This window comes from Candoia aspera, chromosome 4 (genome assembly GCF_035149785.1).
Source record: "Candoia aspera isolate rCanAsp1 chromosome 4, rCanAsp1.hap2, whole genome shotgun sequence".
Classification (NCBI taxonomy): Eukaryota; Metazoa; Chordata; class Lepidosauria; order Squamata; family Boidae; genus Candoia; species Candoia aspera.
The window spans coordinates 77,916,017-77,935,841 of record NC_086156.1 but is presented as its reverse complement, the minus strand read 5'-3'; the positions used below and the strand labels follow the sequence as shown (position 1 = coordinate 77,935,841).

Below are 19,825 nucleotides of genomic sequence, written 5' to 3'. Positions count from 1 at the left end.
TATTTTTAATTTGATTTACTCTGCTTCAGGCTTCTTGTGTAGCCCTCTTCCCCCACTTTCAAAATTATTTTTTATTTCCATCACAGTTGCCCTGTGCTTTCTCTACCTCTTCTAGCCTTGACCCATCTTGTTTTCTTTGATTTCATTCTTTGCAACTATCTTTTACTCTTTGTCATCTTCCCCTCATTCTTGTTTTTTGCAGCAATCATTCTCTGAGAAACATTTTTTCCTCACCTACAGCCTCGTTCACTTCATTCCACCAAGCATCCTTTTTCATCTGCCTTATTAATGTAGTTCCATATACTTCTGTGTTGCTCTGTAACATAATTCTTTCCATTCTTTTCTAAGGAGCATCCACATCATCTTTCCTTATGTGTATTTTCTTTTCATTACGTTGGAAGATTAATGTATCTTCCAGTTGTTTTTCACACAGGATTTTTTATCATTTCCACAAGTAGAATCTCTTATCACCCTTGTATCCTTCACATGAATGGCACATGTTCAAAAGGCTGCCATCATGATATTCCATTTGTCATCTTGCTGATTTTGATTGTTCCCCCACCCCCTGCCCATGTGCTACTGATTAGGAAGTATATACACTATATTGACACACATTAAGTATAAGTAGTTAAAAGTATTTAAAATTTGCTGCTGTTGCTTTGCAAATGCAGTAGAGGAGCTACATTGTGTCTATGCAGCAGCATACAAATAATTCAGGGTTATTGGAACCTAAAGGGTAAGCAGTCTTGAATTGTAGTTGGTCTTACTCTTGAGGTTTGTCTTATTTTCTATTGTTGTTTTTACCAGACATAAAATATATTGAAATGTCACCAGGCAAAACCAAGTATCAAGAGTCTTGGCAGAGCTCAAGAAGTCCTTCCAGCACTCCATTTTCTGTGTCTTCCCTAAACCGTGGTCGTTCATTTCCACATGGAGGCAACCTTGGATATAATTGTGATACTGTTGGTCACCTTTCTGGAAGCCCACAGCGTTTCTCCCCCACAGGAAGACAGTCACCAGCTTGCATCCAAGTGTCAGAGAGTATCTCCATTCCACAACAAGATCAGAAGAACTTTGCATCCTTTGGCTCAAGTTCTTCCTTAGCTTCCTCCCCAGGTGCTGAGAATATATTCAAGTTGTCACAGCTCAGGAGGATGGCCCAGCGGTGCAGTGAGGCATCAGTGCTTTCAACAAGTCCTGGGTCAGATACCAGTTACATTCTTGGAAGGTAAATGCAAGGAAGACTGCATACTAAGTGTTAAAGCAAACAAATCCAAAAAAACATCATCCATGTATAAGGTAGAGGCATTACCCGGGTGGGGTGGGGCAAAATCCATTTTTTCCATGCATTATTAATTTTAAAAAAAAACCTTAGGGGGAAGGAGATGCTGACAGTCAATCTTTCTACAAAAAAAGGAAGGTGCTTTGGGGGGAAAGAAGTCTACTTATCAAAAGAAAAGATATGTACTTTAAATCCAGTGACACAGCTTCAAGAGACAAGTTTTGAAACAGGTCAACAGTAGGATCCCAGGCATCCAGCTGCCACTTTGGAATGAGAGCTCCATGAAAGGAGTTACTCTGTGTGATTACTTCACATTTCTCTGTAGCTAAGCACCATTGCCTGAGCTGCTTTGCAGTGCTAGCTCACAAGAAGACTAAGGCTGTCAGGCAGGAAGGATGAAAGGAGGAAGAGAAACTGAGCACAGGAAGAAATACCTAACAACATGGCAGGAGAAGATGGCAGTGAGGAAAAATTCAACCAGGGCAGAGCACCCCCCCAAAAAGTCACCTTGGCCTGGTCCCACTGCCTCTAACCCAGCAGCAGTTATGCCCATTTAAAGATGGTGGTTGGAGAAAATGGGGCTGGGGAATGACAGGAGGAAGTAGGTTTTACCCACCAACTTGTTTGGGGTATGTTACCTTGTCCCTGGTAAGGGAAGGCGTATTTCTGGGCAGCTGCTCTAATCTGTCCTTGGGTAGAGCCAAAACATTTAACTCCTCTGCATCCCTCACCATGTCAAAATAACTAAGCATCATTGTTATAAAATGAAAGTTGGGAAATGCCAGGAGCCAAAACAATAGATACCTAAGCAAAGTGCACTGCCAGTGCACGAAATACCTGCTGCCTGAATACAGCAGAAGGATCTTAGAGCTGGAATGGGCCATATAAGCCACTGGGTCCTATTCAGTTCCATTCATTCCATTAATTCTGTTCAAGTGCCTTCTCCTTCCAGAAGGTTGATGGCCATGAGTCAACCGCGTTGACTATGGGATAGAAAGATGTGGTGAAGCCTTGATCACTTCCACATTCTATGTCATTGGCTAAATCAGGTTGGTTCATCTGCCTTTAGGAGTGTTTTCTTATACCCAGAGCAAGAGAGTGCTCTAGAGACTCATCTGCACAACTTGCCATTGAGCACATTTTTTGCTTCCTGCACCAAGTTGTTTGTTGGTCTTCACAGAAGTCTATAGTATCCATAAAAGCAGAGCCTTTAGGAAAGGTCCCAGGAAGCAAATCAAGAACATGGATTTGACTTTCCACATTGGATTCAATGCAGGAATTCAAATAAAAGCATTCCCTGTAGGTCTAGTGTGCACATCCACTGCTGAGGAGCCTACCACCTCTCTAGGAAATCAGCTCCACAGCCAAACTCTCTTACTGCTCAGGTTTTTTTTCCCTCATGTTCAAGTGGAATCTGCCTTCCTGTAACTTAAGACCATTATTTGATGTCTTGCATTCTGGGATGATACAAAACAGAGTACATATTTTCTTGATGACACTCAATCAGTTAGTTGAAGAGTATCATCAAAATGTGCCCTCCCCAAAGAAATATCATCTGCCTCCTCTTGTTTCAATTTAGAGTTTTAAAAAGATGGGTATTTTGAAAAAAAAAACACTAATCAGCTGGTCACTTGGGGAGATATCTGGGTGAGTTTCAATTATTCATTTAAAAATGCCTAGCAAAACTGGACACCAACAGAGAGCTCTAAAATCTTGTACATCTAGCACGCATCATCTGCTGTTATATGGATATTTAAAACTAATAGCAGTGCAAGTCTAGTGTTCCTTCTCACTTCTGTATTTGGTTTCTCTTTTGCAGCAGCAGCATCCAATCATTGTCCAACAATGAGCCTGACACACCTCCCACCAGGTCAATGGGAAGCCCCTCCTCTGTTGAATCCCTGACAGGACCCCACAGCACAGGTTCTTCCTACCCCAGAGCCGCATGCTCCCAGAAGGAGAATTTTCCTCTAACTCAGCCAAACCAGAAGGGACCAACTCACAGCTACTCCTCTTCACCTGTTACAAATTCCCTACTCCCAATCCCTATACTGCTCATCAATGGCCACCTCGAAGACAGTGAGATGGCTACTCAATTTTCCAGGGGTTGCTCCAGTTCCTTCAAGCATAAGATGCCTCAGGCCAATTCCAGCACTTTTTCAGGAGTTAATGGTTTCAGCAACTCCTATTCTGAAAGCTCAAGTTTCTCCACTTCATCTCTGGATGGTAAGTCATTCCACCCACACAGTTAGAAGCCACATCTTCGTTTCTCAGTTACTTTATTTCCAACTGGGCTGCAAATGATTTTTTTACTTTAAAAATTGGGGAGAGGGGGATTACAACTCTTCAGAATAAAGCAGCCTTCCCCAGATTGTGTACATTTCAGATGCATGGTTCACACAATCTGGATTGCAACTCCTTCTCCAGCCAACATGGATGTCAGTGAGAATTCTGGAAGCTGAGATCCACACATCTAAAAAGTACCAATCTAGGGGATGGGTGAAATAAAAGTTCCCTACTGTGGGAAGTAGGGGAAGTCATCCAAACTAAAAATGGCAGGGTGCCTGTTCATACAAAAATCAGGGAATAGGGCCAATCTGTATATTATCCAAGCAAAGCATCTGTACAATCAGCCTGGTAAAATTTCCTAAATTGACCACAGATTCCCTACTTGTTAATTCACCCTCCCTCTTTTTCCCCTGTGGGCCTTTTGAAAGTATTTCAAGAAACTGAGTGAGGAAAAAGTACAGATCAAGTCAAAAGTAAATTCCTTTCAGTGCACCCTTTTTCCTTCTGTCTTCCAGCTGAGAACCAGCTTGAGAGGGAAGCCAGTGGGGAACACCAGTATCAGAACTGGACTTCCCTTGCTTTCTCATTCTCATACACGCTTCTCTCTGCTACCATCTGAAAAATGTCACCTCAACCAAGGAGGAAGGGGCGGTTGCAGACTTGCAAGATAAGCGTGCATCCTCCTTCCAGAAAGTAGGGCTATCAGGAAAACAAGGTGGCTGATCAGGGACATCCAATCAATAATTCATCTAGAATGGCATACTGTGGCTTAACAGCAACCAGATGGCCAGATGTTCTAGGAAAATTTAGTCACTCTGTTAATATTAAATCTTGACATGTAATGTTGGGTTTTTGCTAGCTAATCTAATTAAACAGAATTTACTTTTGAGGGAAAAGAGGGCAGTACAAAATCCAGGGACTGGGTCTAAAACAGCAAAACTGACTTAAAATTTTGGCATAGGATTTGAGGAGATACAGTTTGGGATTCATTAAGATAAAGTCCCTGAATATGAAGGTTGTGTTTTTTAACTATCGTAACTAAGCAATCTCCTTTAAATGTTGATCTCTTTTAAAACTATCTATGTCACCATGAAAAAACAAACTTTTCTAGCCTTATGAAGGCCCAGTATGACAATGGCTACCCTCTGGGCATCCACAAGGGTGTCAAAAAAAGTCAAAATGAAAGCTACAAGTAGGTGATTGAAGCAATGTTATGTGCAATGTGTGGAAAAAATAGGTTATGGCTTTGATTACAAACTCATGGAACCATCTTGATGTTTTTGAACCCCTCCCCTGATGCCCTTGCCTCAGTTGCAAAGGAATATTAAAGGAATTTCAAATTAGTCATTACTGACTTGTTTTCTGGCTTTCAGTGAACCGAGGCTCAACCAGAAGGAGTTTGGATCTGGCCCATTATCTCAGTGTTGTCCATCCATTTCAATATTTACACAGTACATAACTTCTTTCTCCTCTCCACCTTTCCTTCATTTGTTGTCATTTTATAATCCCCCTTCATATCCAGATTCTTTTCTAAGATTAAAAAAAAATCTCTACAATGAAAACAAAAGTCATTCTGATTCTTCTAGCCACCTTTTTCTTAACTTTTTGAACTTAGTTATATGAGTGACTTTTTTCATGCAGGGTATTCCAGAGAAGCTCAGACAACTATGAAGTTTGTGATGGACACCTCTAAATATTGGTTCAAACCCAGCATCACAAGGGACCAAGGTAATCTCAGGTGCAGCCAACAACAATAAGGAAAGGCAAGAAAGCTAACAGCCTAAGAATGTGACCTGATTCAGACACAGAGAGAAAGATGATTAATTGTTACATGAATGAACTAGCATTAGCCTATGTCTAATATTCTTCCCATCTCTGAGGAAGGAGTTTTATTAGTTTTGATTTTGAACCCAACCCAGAGCGTCTAGGGGGCTCATGATGGTGTCCAGCTTTTTAACATTTTTTTCCCTTGGAAAGCAGGCTAGAAATACTTACTTCCAAGATCCATTTCAGGAAAAAGAAGTTGCTGGCAGCTCCAGTTGATGCTTCACTTTACAGTATTGGGCTAAGCAGTGCTAGAGGGGTCTGATATCCTAGTAAACGTATTCTTGGGAAAACAAAAACCAAAGAAGGGATGACCATGCCTTCCTTTTTTTTTTGTTTTTGGTTAAATGATAAACCTTACTGGGATGGCCCAAAGGATCCTTGGAGAGCACTTAGAGCAGTGTTTCTCAACCTTGGCAGCTTGACGATGTGTGGACTTCAACTCCCAGAATTCCCCAGCCAGCATGCTGGCTGGGGAATTCTGGGAGTTGAAGTCTATACCTATTCAAGCTGTCAAGGTTGAGAAACACTGACTTAGATCATCCTCAAATCCAATAGTCTCCTCTTGCCTTCTTCATATAACCCAGAACTCCATTCTGTTGCTGTATCCAAACCAGACCTTTACCTTCCTTCTAGGAACACATCCATCTAGTCTAGCACTAGGTGGTGACAAGAAAGATAGACTTCCAAGCTTGCCTCTGATATAGAAAGTGGAAGCAGAAGTTGTTCTTGCACAGAGGAAAACAAGTAGAAATGGGTTTCACTGTGCCTTTTTTCCCCTCTGTTTTTGTACTTTCGCCTAGCCGTTTTCTTTATTTGGCTCAGAAAATGGGAGTAGGGAAAGGGAAAAGTGAGGGGGGCAAAAATAATTTCAGAAAAAAATGTGTTTAAAAAGATTTCTTGAGGCATTTGCACTAACAACTATATATATTAGGGAAATTGTACACAAATGCTCCATATAAGTTGTTAACAAAATTCAGTGTGGATTTTTAACTTATCTATTAAAATAAAATCTGTAAAAAAAAAAGAACTGGATCAATGCCATTTAGACATAGAGAGGAAAATGTACCAGATTTATACTGATATATCCATTTTGGAGAAGAGTCAACTTGCAGAATGAAGTGATGAAAGGGTTTAATCCTTTCCCTTCCCTCCCCCCTTGAGAATCCAGCTTCTAGAAATGCAAACAAATGTTTGGAGTATGAAAAGAATGGTGGAATTATTAGATGGGACAAAACATGTGTCTCTCAGTTACTTTTCCCAGAAAATCCCCCTGCCTCAATTTACTATCTATTTATCTACCTACTCAGCTACCTCCATATGTTTTGAACTCCAAACTTTGGATCTACTTATTTCTTTAGTATGATGCAGGCTTCCACCTTATATACATTGCCACGTTCAAATTAAGTTGATACCACTGCTCAAAATAATTACACCATTTGTCCTTTCCTTGCTTATTTGTAAAGCAAAATCCCCTTGATAAAGACTGATATCCAATCCCCCCCTGCCCTGGGATTTTAAGAGATGCTGCCTATGTAGATAGTATATGCTATTGTTCAAGCTTTTGTTACACATATTCCTGAAGAGCAAGACATTTCATTTGTTCTTTCATATAATTCCCACAGTTCTCTTTTGTGAGATGGACCCCATATACAAAATCAGTAGTACCAGACTATACCTGGGAAAGGAAAGCTGGTTTTGTCCCTCTGGGTCTCTGAAAGGGAGAGCTTGCAAACTGATGAAAGAAAAATAGATAAAGGCATGCAGTATTGTTCAGGAGCAGGCAGTGTTTTCTCCCTAGGACCTTCCTGTTCAAGCTGCTCAATTCTTTCAAATTATAGGAGAACCTTTCTAGTCTTATATCGAGTAATGCACAGCAAAGAGACTGATCTATAAATCAAGAAGCTCCTGATTCCAGTCTGGCTTCTGTGTAACTTGGCCAAATGGCCTTAGGCCAGCCATTATTCTTCTCTGCAACATAGGGGATGATCACAATATTGGTTTACCTATAGGGTTACTGTAAGGGTGCCAGCTAAGAAATGTATGCGGACTGCTTTGAAAACAGAAATTGTTTTGCAAAAGATACAAATGATTATTAATCTCTCATGATTCTTTGATATGATGACCCTTTGTTCCCTGGGTGTGTGTTTTTAACAGCTATCCAGCTGCTAACAGATGAACTGCCAGGTACATTTGTTATGAGGGACAGCACATCTTATCCTGGCTCGTTTGGCTTAGCCCTGAAAGTCTTCAGCAGCAAAACAGGTACTGAGAATTCCTGCTGTGAACTGCAAAAGGGCAATACTAGAGAGATTCTACAGCAGCCTTCCCTACCTGATGCTTTCCAGATGTATTGCACTATAAATGCTAGAATTCCCAAGTGGAGGGCCAATAGACTGGGAAGTCTGGAAGTTACAGCCCCAAGATATCTGGAGGGCACCGCATTGAGAAGAGCTGCTGTGGTGCCAAACTATGCAGCATCCCCACTTAGGAGTCCTTTATATAATTAAATATAAGCCCCTACCTGCATGTTTCCAGTCTCAATATTGATGAGACCTAAGAAGGAAGGGAAAGATAGCAGACTCCCCAGATGCTGACAGTTGCAGAGTTGGAAAGCAAGCGAGGTTAGTGACTCTTGCAGAGAGGCAGCATGTGGCTTCTCCTAAAGATTGATGATGCAACTGCAGCTAATGCAGAGAGGCGATACACTGCATCCCCTGCAAGGCCAAAAGCTCCAAGCTCATGGCTGTGGTTAATCATTCAACACATTTCTCACTGCACGTTCCCAGCTGTCTCATGGCCCACAGTTAAGGAAATCCTGCAAAAATGAAAAACGGAACTATATAATTGATAGAGCACAACATCTTCATAGAAGCAAACAATTGTTGCACGCTTTAGAAATCAAAGACAAGCAAATCTGAAGTTTTTTCACGCAGGAAAGCAACAGTGGAGGACCCCCCGGAGGATAAGGCAGTGGAGACGTGAAAGAGGAGAGGAGAGATGACTGATGAGGCATCAAAAGGAACTGTGAACAAATATAACAGAAAAGCAATAGAAAGTTGGCAAATGACCATATTCAGGCCTCCTTGAGTCTCTCTGAGTCAAGGGCAGTGCAAAGCTCAAGTCAAAGCAAACTTTGCTTCTCAGTTTGAAAGCAACCTGCAAGATATCTCTGGGGAAATGAAACAGAAACAAAGCAAACCTAATGTACTGGAACCTACCCACACAACCATGTCAGGGCAAAGTAGCTGCAAGCCAGGGCAAGCAAGCTTTCTGTGACTTGAACATGGATCTCAGCTTCAGAGAGGGGGATGCACCTGAAGGGAAATGCAGACTTGTCCACTGATTAATGATGAGCGCCCCAGTTGGGTTATGAAGCCCAGAGGAGATGGAAGTTGACCATCATTAAGAGGAACAGGAGGAGAACAGGACTGAAACCTGTTACAGGTCCTTCTATTTTATCTTCTAAGGCTACACAACTTTAAGAGAAATTATCCAGTGTGGCTCAGAAAGCAAACTTTGTTGGACCAGGGAATATCATTTAAAATAGAAGAGTGCAATGAGAGATTGTAAAGAATGGGAGCAGGTATTGCAGCCTTCATTTTAATGTTAAAAAAGTAATATTTTTTCACTTTTAGGATTTAAACCCCATCCTTCAACGCTCCCAGCTTTTAAGTGTGGAAAGAGTTTACTCTTTAAAAAACTAAAATACACCACAGTAAAATAGTACCATGCCACATTGATGTCTTCTAGATATGCTCAGCTACAATCCCCATTGGTCCTACCCAGCATGGTCATTGGGTTTTATGGAATTTGTTTTCCAACCCATCTGAGGACTCTGGACCAGAAAAGACTGCAAGAAAATGCACATACCCCTATGCAGAGAGAGAGAGTGAGAGAGTAACATCGGTTAAAGAATCCCTGCTCATTTGCTTCTTCTCAATTTTGTTTGGTTTACATTGCCTTTGCAGGCCAAAAGCAATATTTTCCCTGTGATAATTTGTATGGGTGGAACTTTACAGAGGGTTTTTTTCTGTTGTTGTCATATGCTGAAAATGTTTCTTAAGCAGTTGCATTCATGGTTATGATGGAGGGTCAGGGGTTTCATTTTGGCCCAAAACTCCAGCAGTTGAAGTAAATTATCTTGTTATGGTTAGGACTCCAACTCATCAGCTTGCATTTGAAATTCAATTCAATTCCCACATTGCTGAATTTGCAGTCACATAACATTTCTTTATGCAGAGGATTTTAGGAACAGAACATGAATTGCTGAGAGACCATGCAACCCATTTCATGAGACATTGGGTTTAGTTTGTTAAAGATTTAACTTTCACATCTCTGGAAGAATCCCACCATGAGACCATCACTGATTTATATTCAGAAACATTTTGTTTCATGAGCTGAAACTGCTCTCAAAACAATTCTATGCCTTCATCTGGTTTAAATTTGTAGCAAAGAGTTTCCACAGAATCAAAAGATGATGATGGTAGAAAACCAAGAAAAAGATATGCGTTGTCTATTTCTGTACAAAACTGTGCTCAGAAATTATGTCTTCATTGTCATATATTGTATCTAACATTAAACATAAGCAGCACCAAAATCAGATAAGAGAGCCAGAGTTGAATATTTAAAACCTAAAAATCCATTTTTAAAGCTCTTTCAGACTTGACCTTTGCAAATCTTCCAGTGTAAGGTGTTGATTTTTTTTATAAGTTGCATTTCAGATTCCTTTGTTTTGTTTTAAAGGGGAAGATGCTGGTAACCACATCAGGCACTTCCTCATTGAGTCATCTCCCAAAGGAGTGCATCTTAAGGGAGCTGAAGAAGAACCCTATTTTGGTAAGACCGTTTGGCTAGTAGGTTCCAACCAGATATGCTTAAGCTGTGACTTTCATACATTCATGCATATGCTTATTAGCTGGTAGTACAACTAGCTGAGGTTCAGACAGTAGAATCTGTGTGCATAATGCTGCATTTTGCTCCTAAAAGAGTTCCCTGCTATAATGAAACAATGGCTCATCTGATCCAGCATTCTGTTTCAATTAAGTGGCACCAGGTATCTCTGGGAAGCCATAAAAGTAGCAGTCTTGGAAGGCCGTGGGCCCTTTCCCATTGTCTGCAACCCAAGAACCAATATCCAGAGATGACACCACCTCTGATATAGCTGAGCTTTTACTAGAGATGTCCTGTGCTGGGAGAGCAGACACTCTTTTCCACCTCTCCCTTTATCATGAAAGGTGAACCGTGCCATTTCAGACTGGATCTCCAATATTCAGCTGGCCTATTCACCCATCAGTTTAACATTTTAAAAATCCTCACGAAAATCTGTACATATTTTGGTGGGCCTTTCCTGAAGCATTAGAAATGTATACATTTTTGCAAATGATTTCCCCCCCCCCCCCCCCCGTGCATATTTTTGTGTAAACCTTTCCCTTGTGCATATATTTTGGTACATTTTTAAAAAAATTATGGGCTGTGTTGCAGAATTGAAAAACTATATTGTCGTGCAGAGTGTGTTCTAGTTGAGGATCAGATTTATCAAGTCAATTTGCATCAAACTCTGAACCGCTTTCCCCCATATCTACCATTCCATTCAGGATAAAATGTCAGGCAGGCAGGATTCATTGGTAATCTTACAAATGGAAAACCACCACCACCCCAAGAATTCCCTTCCAGTCACTGAAATCCCCCACTCCATTCTTTTGCAAGAGACAAATGGGCCTGCTGGTCCCATAAAATCTCCAGTTTCTTAACAGTGCTACCCCAGTTGCTGATTGTATGAAAATGAATAATTTGGGCAGAGATGTGGGATATTGAGGTTTTAAGAACAGTTTGTACAGACCCCTTCCACCTGTTCTTTGTTACAGGGAGTCTCTCAGCATTTGTATATCAACACACCATTATGCCATTAGCACTACCCTGCAAACTGGTCATTCCCAGCCAAGGTATGTTTGGAATCCTGGACCATGATTTCCTGCAATGATCAGAGGAATGATACACTGCAGCATGAATTCTTACAGACCATAGAGATGTCAGCCAACAGCAATTCAATTTTAGACTTAAATATATTTGCTAGGGAGTAAAGCCCCAATGAAAAACAAGAGGAAATGTATTAACGTTTAATACTAGAACTGCAGATTTTCAAAGATCTTTCCAGGAGATGATACTGTTGTGCACCAAGATTTTAATGTAATGTTTTTTGCAATGTGGGTTGTAACCAATGTGCTGTTATTCCTACTTTAGCTTTCCTCAGTGACGAAAATCCAGCCATTGGCTCAGAAGCTGCTCTTCTGGTGTCCCAGAAAGGTGCTGGTGAGTGAAATGGGAGCAAACATGTTTCTTCAATTAAGAAGGCCATTTCGCATCCTGAAGGTTAACGTAGTACATAATAAATTGCAGTTCAGTCTATATGTCTTGCCTCCTATCGGTGTTGTGACTTTTCTGTGAAGATATCACGTTTTGCTATCATTCAGACCACAACATCCTGTATCTACACAAAGAGATTTTTTTTTTGCATGGTGATTGTAAAATAGACAATTATCCTCTGTGTGGGTTTGTGGGTGTGTGGGCGTGTGGATGAGAGAGATTATAGTTCAGAAGTAGTTGTCAAGTCTCACTGGTTCCTGAATATGGCCTGGGGAAAGGGTTGAGACAAGAATTCAGCCCATGCATCACTACCAAGAGCCGGTCAAAGAGAGGACTTTCAGGGAGACCAGCTACAGAAGCCTTCTTCATCAGATACTGCAAAGCTGAGCCATCAGATAATATTCACTTGTTCATCAGGTTCAGAGAACATGGTGGTCCCCAAATATTATATTTATATTTTTATTGTATTTTAATTGTAAAGGTTTCATATTTTAATCTTGTTTTATTGTAAGCCGCCCAGAGTCCCCCTGTTGGGGAGAGATGGGCGGTGAATAAATTTATAAATAAATACATACATACATACATACATACCTTGGAACAAGAAGCACACTTGTAATTTTGAAAAAGTGTCCTGAGATAGCAGAGGGCAAAGCTTCTGAAATGTAGAGACTACTTCCCACTTTTTGAGTGGCTTGCTATGAACATAAAGGCTTTCTTTATGATTGCATGCTGACTTTCATGCTTCTCTCCGTTGCACACATTGTTTCCCTCTCTGGGTGGTTTTCCTTTCTTCCCTTCCTGGCTGTTTTCTCTTTTCTCTCTCTATGCCATTTCCTCACTAGCAACCTCTAGCAGCTTCTAGCACAGCCAGGGGTGTTACTAGCCAGTATGGCCCAGTTTGTGCAGATCATTTATTAATTTTCTTCTAAGTATTCAGTAGAGGAGGGCAGTGTTCAGGCATTTTTCACAGCCTGCAGCTGGGAACAAGACACATCCAGACTCAGCCTCAAGCTCCCTGCAAAGGACAAAGTGCCTTTCTGCTCAGCTTTCAGTGGGACATGGTAGACAGACAACTTGGAAGGGCAAAAGGGCAGTGATGGGCCCCTGTCAAAGTAATCTGGCAATGCCAGCCCAGAAGCACCAGAGACTAAGCATGAGGCAGGACACTGCCCCCATTCCCAGAGAGTTGAGGGGGAGGAGGGGGAGACCCTCCTGTTCCACTACATCAGGAACTTGACTCTGAGCACATGGGTGCAGCAGCCCTACCTCCCATTGCTTGCCCTGCCCTGCCTTGCCCTGCCCCTTACCTGCTCAGGAACTGGTTGTTGCCTAATTTAGATAGCATACCTGTACCAAGACATCCCTGAAATGACATAAAGTCTACCCTCATTCCTGTTCTATCAATGCAGTGATGGTTGGGTGTGCTAAAAATTGCCACAGTCCTTTCCTCATTTGCATCTAACCTTAACATAGAAATGCTTTGGCTGGCAACATCTTTGTTCTCCTGGGTCCTCATGATGTGACCTTCATCTCATGCCCAGCTCATGAATGAGACAACCTTAGCACTATCTCACAAGTTTTAACATAGAGTTTTCCCCCTTATTATGACACTATCCAGCAACTGCCTCAAGGCGTGTAAAATTTGTTAAGCTCTATCCTCTATTACCTTGTACAGAAATCTGGTTACTACAATGGTTTCAAACAGAGGTAAGATATGAATCAGCAATGGGGACAGCAAACTTCATGCCAGTATAATTTTTTACTGACTCAAGGATGAATGGGGCACTTAAAAGTGAAGAAAGATCCTATTAATCACTAATGAAGAAACAGCTTAGTATCATTTTGTCTTGTATTGTGTTTCTTTCCCTCCCTGTGGCTGCCTCATTTCTCTTTGTTCTAGATTTCTTCTTTTGCTTCAGACTGGCGTTTCTGTCACATGTACTTATTTTGTTATCTGTCAGAGCTTCTCACAGCCATGGGGGCACCCCCTGAGTGCAACTGCAGCATCCTGTGAGAATTCACAGCTGCTGTAAACACACATCAGATTTGCAACTAATACAAATTATCTAATCTCATTTGCCACAAAAACTTGCTACGGCTGCTTCCTTGTTCAAATGATGGAGACAGACTCCTGACACAAGCGAGGGACTCTTACAGAGGGCCATATTTTGATGATGATTCAAAGTTTCAGATTTTTTGCAAAAGCTCATATTACCTTTTGTGAGCTGTTAGTAATGTTCAGATCATGTTTCCATTCACTGTTTAATTAATGTGTTTACGAACATAATATATACATTTTTAAAAATTATGGAAAGATGAAGCAGAACAGACCTGGGGATCTTGTAGCCATTGCTAACTTCCAGGTTCTATAGGTGCCACAATGGAAATCAAAAGCCTTCTTATGACAATGGCAGAGGCAAACACAGAATGATGTTCTTTCACCACTGCATCTGTGCAGAATTATGCAGCAGAACTTTTATGAGCAATCAAGAGGATCACAAACTGATCACAAAGAATGTCCATCAACAGTCCACCCCTTGTGAAGCACATATTAGACCAATGTTTCTCAACCTTGACAACTTTAAGGTGTGTGGACTTCAATTCCCAGAATTCCCCAGCCAGGAAGGCTGGCTGGGGAATTCTAGGAGTTGAATTCCACACATCTTAAGTTGCTAAGGTTGAGAAACACTGTATTAGACCATTCTCTATTAGACCATTGCGATCCAGCATTTTCTCTCCTGTCTTCCACTCATCTTTTTAAAAAAAACTGGATTTGGGATTTAAAAAAAAACAAAAAAACTACCACAATCGCAGTTCCAAATGAAGTCCCATTCTATCCAATGTGCCCTGGTAAAATGTTGTGAATTTGTCTGATTAGAGAAGTAGTAGCAGTTCTCCAGATTGCCTTCAGATCTTTCACAAGTTTTACTCTGTTTTTAAAACACACCATGCAATCTCAGCGTAGAAAGAAACATCTAGACTTTTTTTTTTTGATGTCTCACAACCCTTGCTTTCCTTCCAGGTTTTTGAAAATGTTAAGTTTCATTTTTAAAATTGTCTCACTGGCAGCCACCAGAGATAACCTGTTCTCCCTTTTTGCCCATTTGTCTTATAGTTTGCAATGTCTTGTACCTGCACTCGGTGACTATGGAGACCCTTACCGGCAAAGCAGCAGTTCAGAAAGCTGTATCTTCCACTTTTGAACAAGAGATGCTGCCCACGCCCACCACTGTCCACTTCAAAGTTACTGCACAAGGAATAACCTTGACTGACATCCAGAGAAAGTAAGCAAGTTGCACTGAGGGTGGCAAGCCATTTCCTACAGCCACCTGTACCAGAAGAAAGCTTTGGGTGGGAAAGTTGGCATATTTTTCAAAATTTATGGAATAAAAGTAGAGCTACTCTTGTGTATTTTTTCCTGTGAAGTAGCCATGTTGGTGTGTTGCATCTAGAACACTAGAGGCAAGCCGCTCTCCCATAGCCCCAGCCCCTATCTGCAATATAAATATAATTTATGTTGGCTGGTTCACACACCACATTAAGCCAAATGTGGTTTGTTTATTTCAGCTTTAGTGCAGCATGTGAGTCCAGCCATTAACTGTGTTCACATTATATGTGAAATAGGCCACTATGAATTATTTAGCAATTTAGGACTTAAAAATCTTGGCTTGGTACTATGTTTGAGCACAGCTTCTGCCTGAGTCAGTAGCCAGCTTTACATGTCATGCTAATCTGGCATTTGGGGTTTGGTTTAATTTATATAGACTACTGTGTTGCATAAGGAAATTAGTCATGCTTTATTTCTATTGAAATTAATGGGACAATTAGTCATCAATAAATTATGACCCATTTACTGTATTTCAATGGAATTAAATCATGAATCATTCCCATTGGATCCAAGAGAGTCTGACTGGGAGGAAAAAAATCCCTGCTGTGAAATATCAAATATTTTGAACAACTTAATTTCCTCTGTCTTAAACCTACACTAAGGACTGTCGGTTGACGACCGACAGGAAGCTCTGGCGTGGACTGGTCCATGAAGAGTCGGAAGCGACTAAACGAATAAACAACAAAAGATGACTGCAGTTAGATCCCAGTGATTTCACAATTATTTCACTGGAGATGAAGTACAGCTAAGGATGCTATCCTATAAACCCATACCTGGATGGAAGCTATACTGTCCTAATTCAGGATTACTTCTGAGCAGATATACATGGGATTGCAATGTAAATACTACAGATTAGTATGAATATAAATGGGATCTTTGAAGTAGGGTTTTTAATTCATTCATTATCGTTTTCAATATGGAATTTTCCCTCATTTTCTTGACTAAGTGCATACATTTTTAAAAAGTGCATCCAACATAATGTTCAGTGGTGATCTGCAGCCCTTAGCCTGAAAAGCACTCACTGGGGCCATTTCACTAATAGAGGGAATGATAGTTCTTATTAGTGGGAATACGGAAATGTTCTCTATTCTCTGAATCTGTATATTGCTTTCTTCACCCCCATTCCTACAGGATTTTTTTCAGACGGCACTATCCATTGGCTACCATCAGTTTTTGTGACATGGATCCTGAAAATCGAAAGTGAGTGCTCACACTGCTCTTCTGTGTAAATCTTATAGCATGTATTGAAAGTTGAGCTGATTTTCAGGACACTTTCACATGCATTTTCAAAGCAATTTGAAGAAGTTCTGCACAAGAAAAACTAGAAACAAGAGGCAAAGAATATCATTTCGTCATTGCCAGACCCTGAGCTGCAACAGGTCCTCGTAACAAAAATCCTCCACCCACAAGGGAAATTATAAAATAAATTGTTTGCATAATACAGCCCATCTATGCCCTTACTTCATGTTATGTGCATTTATTGGTTGTATGCAAAAAAATCAAAGTGATTTCAATCTTGGGAAGCTGCAGAGCCGTTAATCTATCATTCCCTTGAAAGACCCCCTCCTCAGATGGCTAAGATCCAGGGACTAGGAGGTAAGGGAAATCAAGAGTTCACACAGATGCAGAAGTAGACCACTGTGCATCAAAAACATGAAGCTTAATGGTACATGGGATGGATCACAGCAGAATCATGGGGAAGAAGAAAACAAAAAGCCATAGCAATGACATTATAGCAGTACTGTTTAAAAGCAAGAAGAGAAGCGCCTGCATTGCATTGCAAGATGGAAGTAGTGATCAATAATACCCATACATGATGCATCAGTAACATTTTGCTAGTCCAAAATCAAATGCATTACAATATTTAAATCAAGCCTTAAAAACATTGCAAACAAGAAAAATGGTTCCAGTGATTTGGCAGTAACCTTTTCTACATTTTTCAACAATTGATTGAACCTAGATCAGTTTCAGCTTGAAGAGGCTTATATGAAAAGAACTTAAATCACTATCTCAACCATATTCTCTTTTGGGTGGATCTTTTCCATTTTTATTTAATATTAAACTATATATCCACAGGATCTTAAGTAACTTTGAAATCTATAGTGTTCAGTAAACTGGAAAAACCACAACACATAGCCCATCTACTGTATGGTGTTTTCATCTAGGCTTCCAATACAGATGTTCAGCGTAGGAGATTCTGCTTTGTCCTTGGGTAAGATTCTGTTGGAGGCTACAGAAAGAAAACATCTTGAATGCTGAGAGTGGTGAAAAGTCACTCTGAACATGCATTTATTTTTAATGCAATATGGCATCAAAATTGCAGGAAAAAGGTCAAAATGTATAGAACAGAATTGTCTTAGTAAGAGACTGGGATTTTTTAAGAAAAGTTCAAAACCTGGGAATGTCACCCATGTTTCTCCTTATTCCATCTCTTTTTCCTAGACATCTACCATAGTATAAAACTGAACCTAATAAGAACAATTTAAAGAAGTTAAGTCTTTTTTGTTCATAACTATTTTAGTCATTTCTTTGAAGTTACGATACGAAAATGGTGTGACTTACTGTATATTAAATCTAATATCTCTTTTTCATTTTAAGGTGGCAAAAATTTTCGAAAACTTCAAGGTAAGCTATATGGATGGGATGAGTCATAAAGACTTCTTAAATATATAGAAGCTAGACTATGATATCTGTTATTAGGTGAGGAGCATCTGCCAGGCGGGGGAGGCAGTCAAAAAATTTAAGATTGGGCCTTGACTGCCCGATCAGAGCCCACCCCTTTTTTACACGTGTTGCAGATATAGTGCAGGTTAAAAAAAAAGCAGGGGGGCTTTGATTGCACAATCATGGCCACCAACTTGACTTTTTTGACACATACCCCCTTCCACAGACTTCCCTGTATTAGGTATTAGTCAGGGGTCTTTTTTAAGCCATTGGCCAAGTAAAGATTAAAAAGAAAAAGTCAGTCACACAAATAGAGCTTAAAGGCATTGAAGTTGTATAAATGCTTCTTTGGTGAATCAACATCCAGATTCTAATACTGTTTAATACTTGAATATAAATTCCATTAATTTTAAAGGGCTTGCTTGTACATACTTGATTAACATTACAGCTCATGCCCTGTTCTGTATTTATACTCTTAATTAATTTTGGATCTAAGACCTAATCTTTATTTCTACACTCTGCTGTTTCTTAAATGACTTCCATAACGAATCAATGAAAGCAAAGAGGAAAATTGAGCACATAGGATCAGTGAGTCAGCCTGGGTATTGCCTCTTCCCATTCCTTAGAGATTTCTAGCCCAGACCAAATGCCATTTGAACAAAGGATTAAAATGCCTTTCATAGCATCCTGCCCCTCATGTGGACTACCGGAAGCAAGATACATTATGGAAAAGGAAAGGAAAGCAATATAAAACCTTCTCTATTGAAGCTGTTTCATCATTAGTCATGAGTATAATGTTGTAAATCTATTATTTCAAGAACTGCTTCCTGTCTTTCACCATAGGATCTTTGGTGTTGTTGCCAAGAGCCCAGCAGATCCTGAGAATATTTGCCACCTCTTTGCAGAATATGATGCTGTGCATCCAGCTTCTCACATAGTTGACTTTATCAGGAAACTTCTACTTGATGCCTAGGACTGCCACAGTGCTGAAATGTCTGTTTCCAGCAAATCCTCTGCCCTCTATGCCAAACAATGTTACCTCTTCAGGCTGCTGGGTTGCATTCTGAACAGTTTTGATTTCATAATCTCCAAATAAAGTATCATTGCTGGCTGGGAACTGATCTATCTGAAATGGTAATCAGGCTGTTTAATATCAGCTGTGTGTGTTACAATAGAAAAGTTGCAGGGAGAAATGGGAGGACTTTGTGGGAATGGTTTAACGGAGAACTAGAATCATTTTATCATGTTCTGTCCTATCTACACTATCTACAGATTGACTCGCTGTGTAATTTCTGGCCTTTCATTTTCTCTAGAATAGTTTTTTGCCTGATTTATCAGAAACCTATCCTTCTTAATAGAAAAGACAGACTTTTTACAAATGATGATTTTGCATTTTTTTCCCACAACAACTGCAAGTATTGGAATAAGATTGCTAACAGTGATGTAACAGATTGTTAACACCAACATGTTGCCTATTCCAACATCTTTTTGATATATATTATGTGTTTCACTTTTTCATTTATTGTAATGGCCAGTGGGGAAGCCCAATAAACTAATTATGCAAGCTACTGTTTTACTGAAATGAAATTGAAATTTAACCAACATGCAATTTTATCCTAAAAAAAAAAAATTCAGAGCAGGAATCTGTCACAGCAACGCCTACTGTGACTTCACCATTAATGAATGAAACAACTGTTCAAACTTATATCTCCCCACTTTGTAAGGAAGTTTTAAATAGCCAGGGTTTCAAAACCCTCTTTTTTTCTTTCAGAATGTTCTTTCCAGTTATCATCATTACACTAAAATACCCAGCCTTTTCTTATTTCAGTCTTTGGGGTTCCACACATACTCCATTTTACCGGGCCATTGGCCTCAATAGCACAACAGAGGATTATGATGACATAGGATGTAATGAAAGAATAAGCATTAAGTAAAGTGTGAATGAAAGAGTTTATTACTTCTTTCCATCTGGCCATGGAACTTGCTATAATTGACTTGCATCAGGCATAGAC

General features: G+C 40.1%; 1 protein-coding gene across 1 annotated transcript in view; it reads left to right on the top strand.

Moving 5' to 3' along the window:
- Window positions 1-18,884, top strand: part of TNS4 (tensin 4) — a 32,632-nt gene extending 13,748 nt beyond the window's left edge. The window contains exons 3-13 of the mRNA XM_063300690.1: window positions 808-1,228; window positions 3,102-3,508; window positions 5,213-5,299; window positions 7,553-7,660; window positions 10,142-10,234; window positions 11,263-11,340; window positions 11,639-11,707; window positions 14,877-15,045; window positions 16,281-16,349; window positions 17,748-17,774; window positions 18,657-18,884. Of these exons, the coding sequence (XP_063156760.1) occupies window positions 808-1,228; window positions 3,102-3,508; window positions 5,213-5,299; window positions 7,553-7,660; window positions 10,142-10,234; window positions 11,263-11,340; window positions 11,639-11,707; window positions 14,877-15,045; window positions 16,281-16,349; window positions 17,748-17,774; window positions 18,657-18,786 (1,658 nt within the window). The 3' untranslated portion in view covers window positions 18,787-18,884. The remainder of the gene's footprint in view (window positions 1-807; window positions 1,229-3,101; window positions 3,509-5,212; window positions 5,300-7,552; window positions 7,661-10,141; window positions 10,235-11,262; window positions 11,341-11,638; window positions 11,708-14,876; window positions 15,046-16,280; window positions 16,350-17,747; window positions 17,775-18,656) is intronic.
- The last annotated feature ends 941 nt before the right edge of the window (window positions 18,885-19,825 follow it).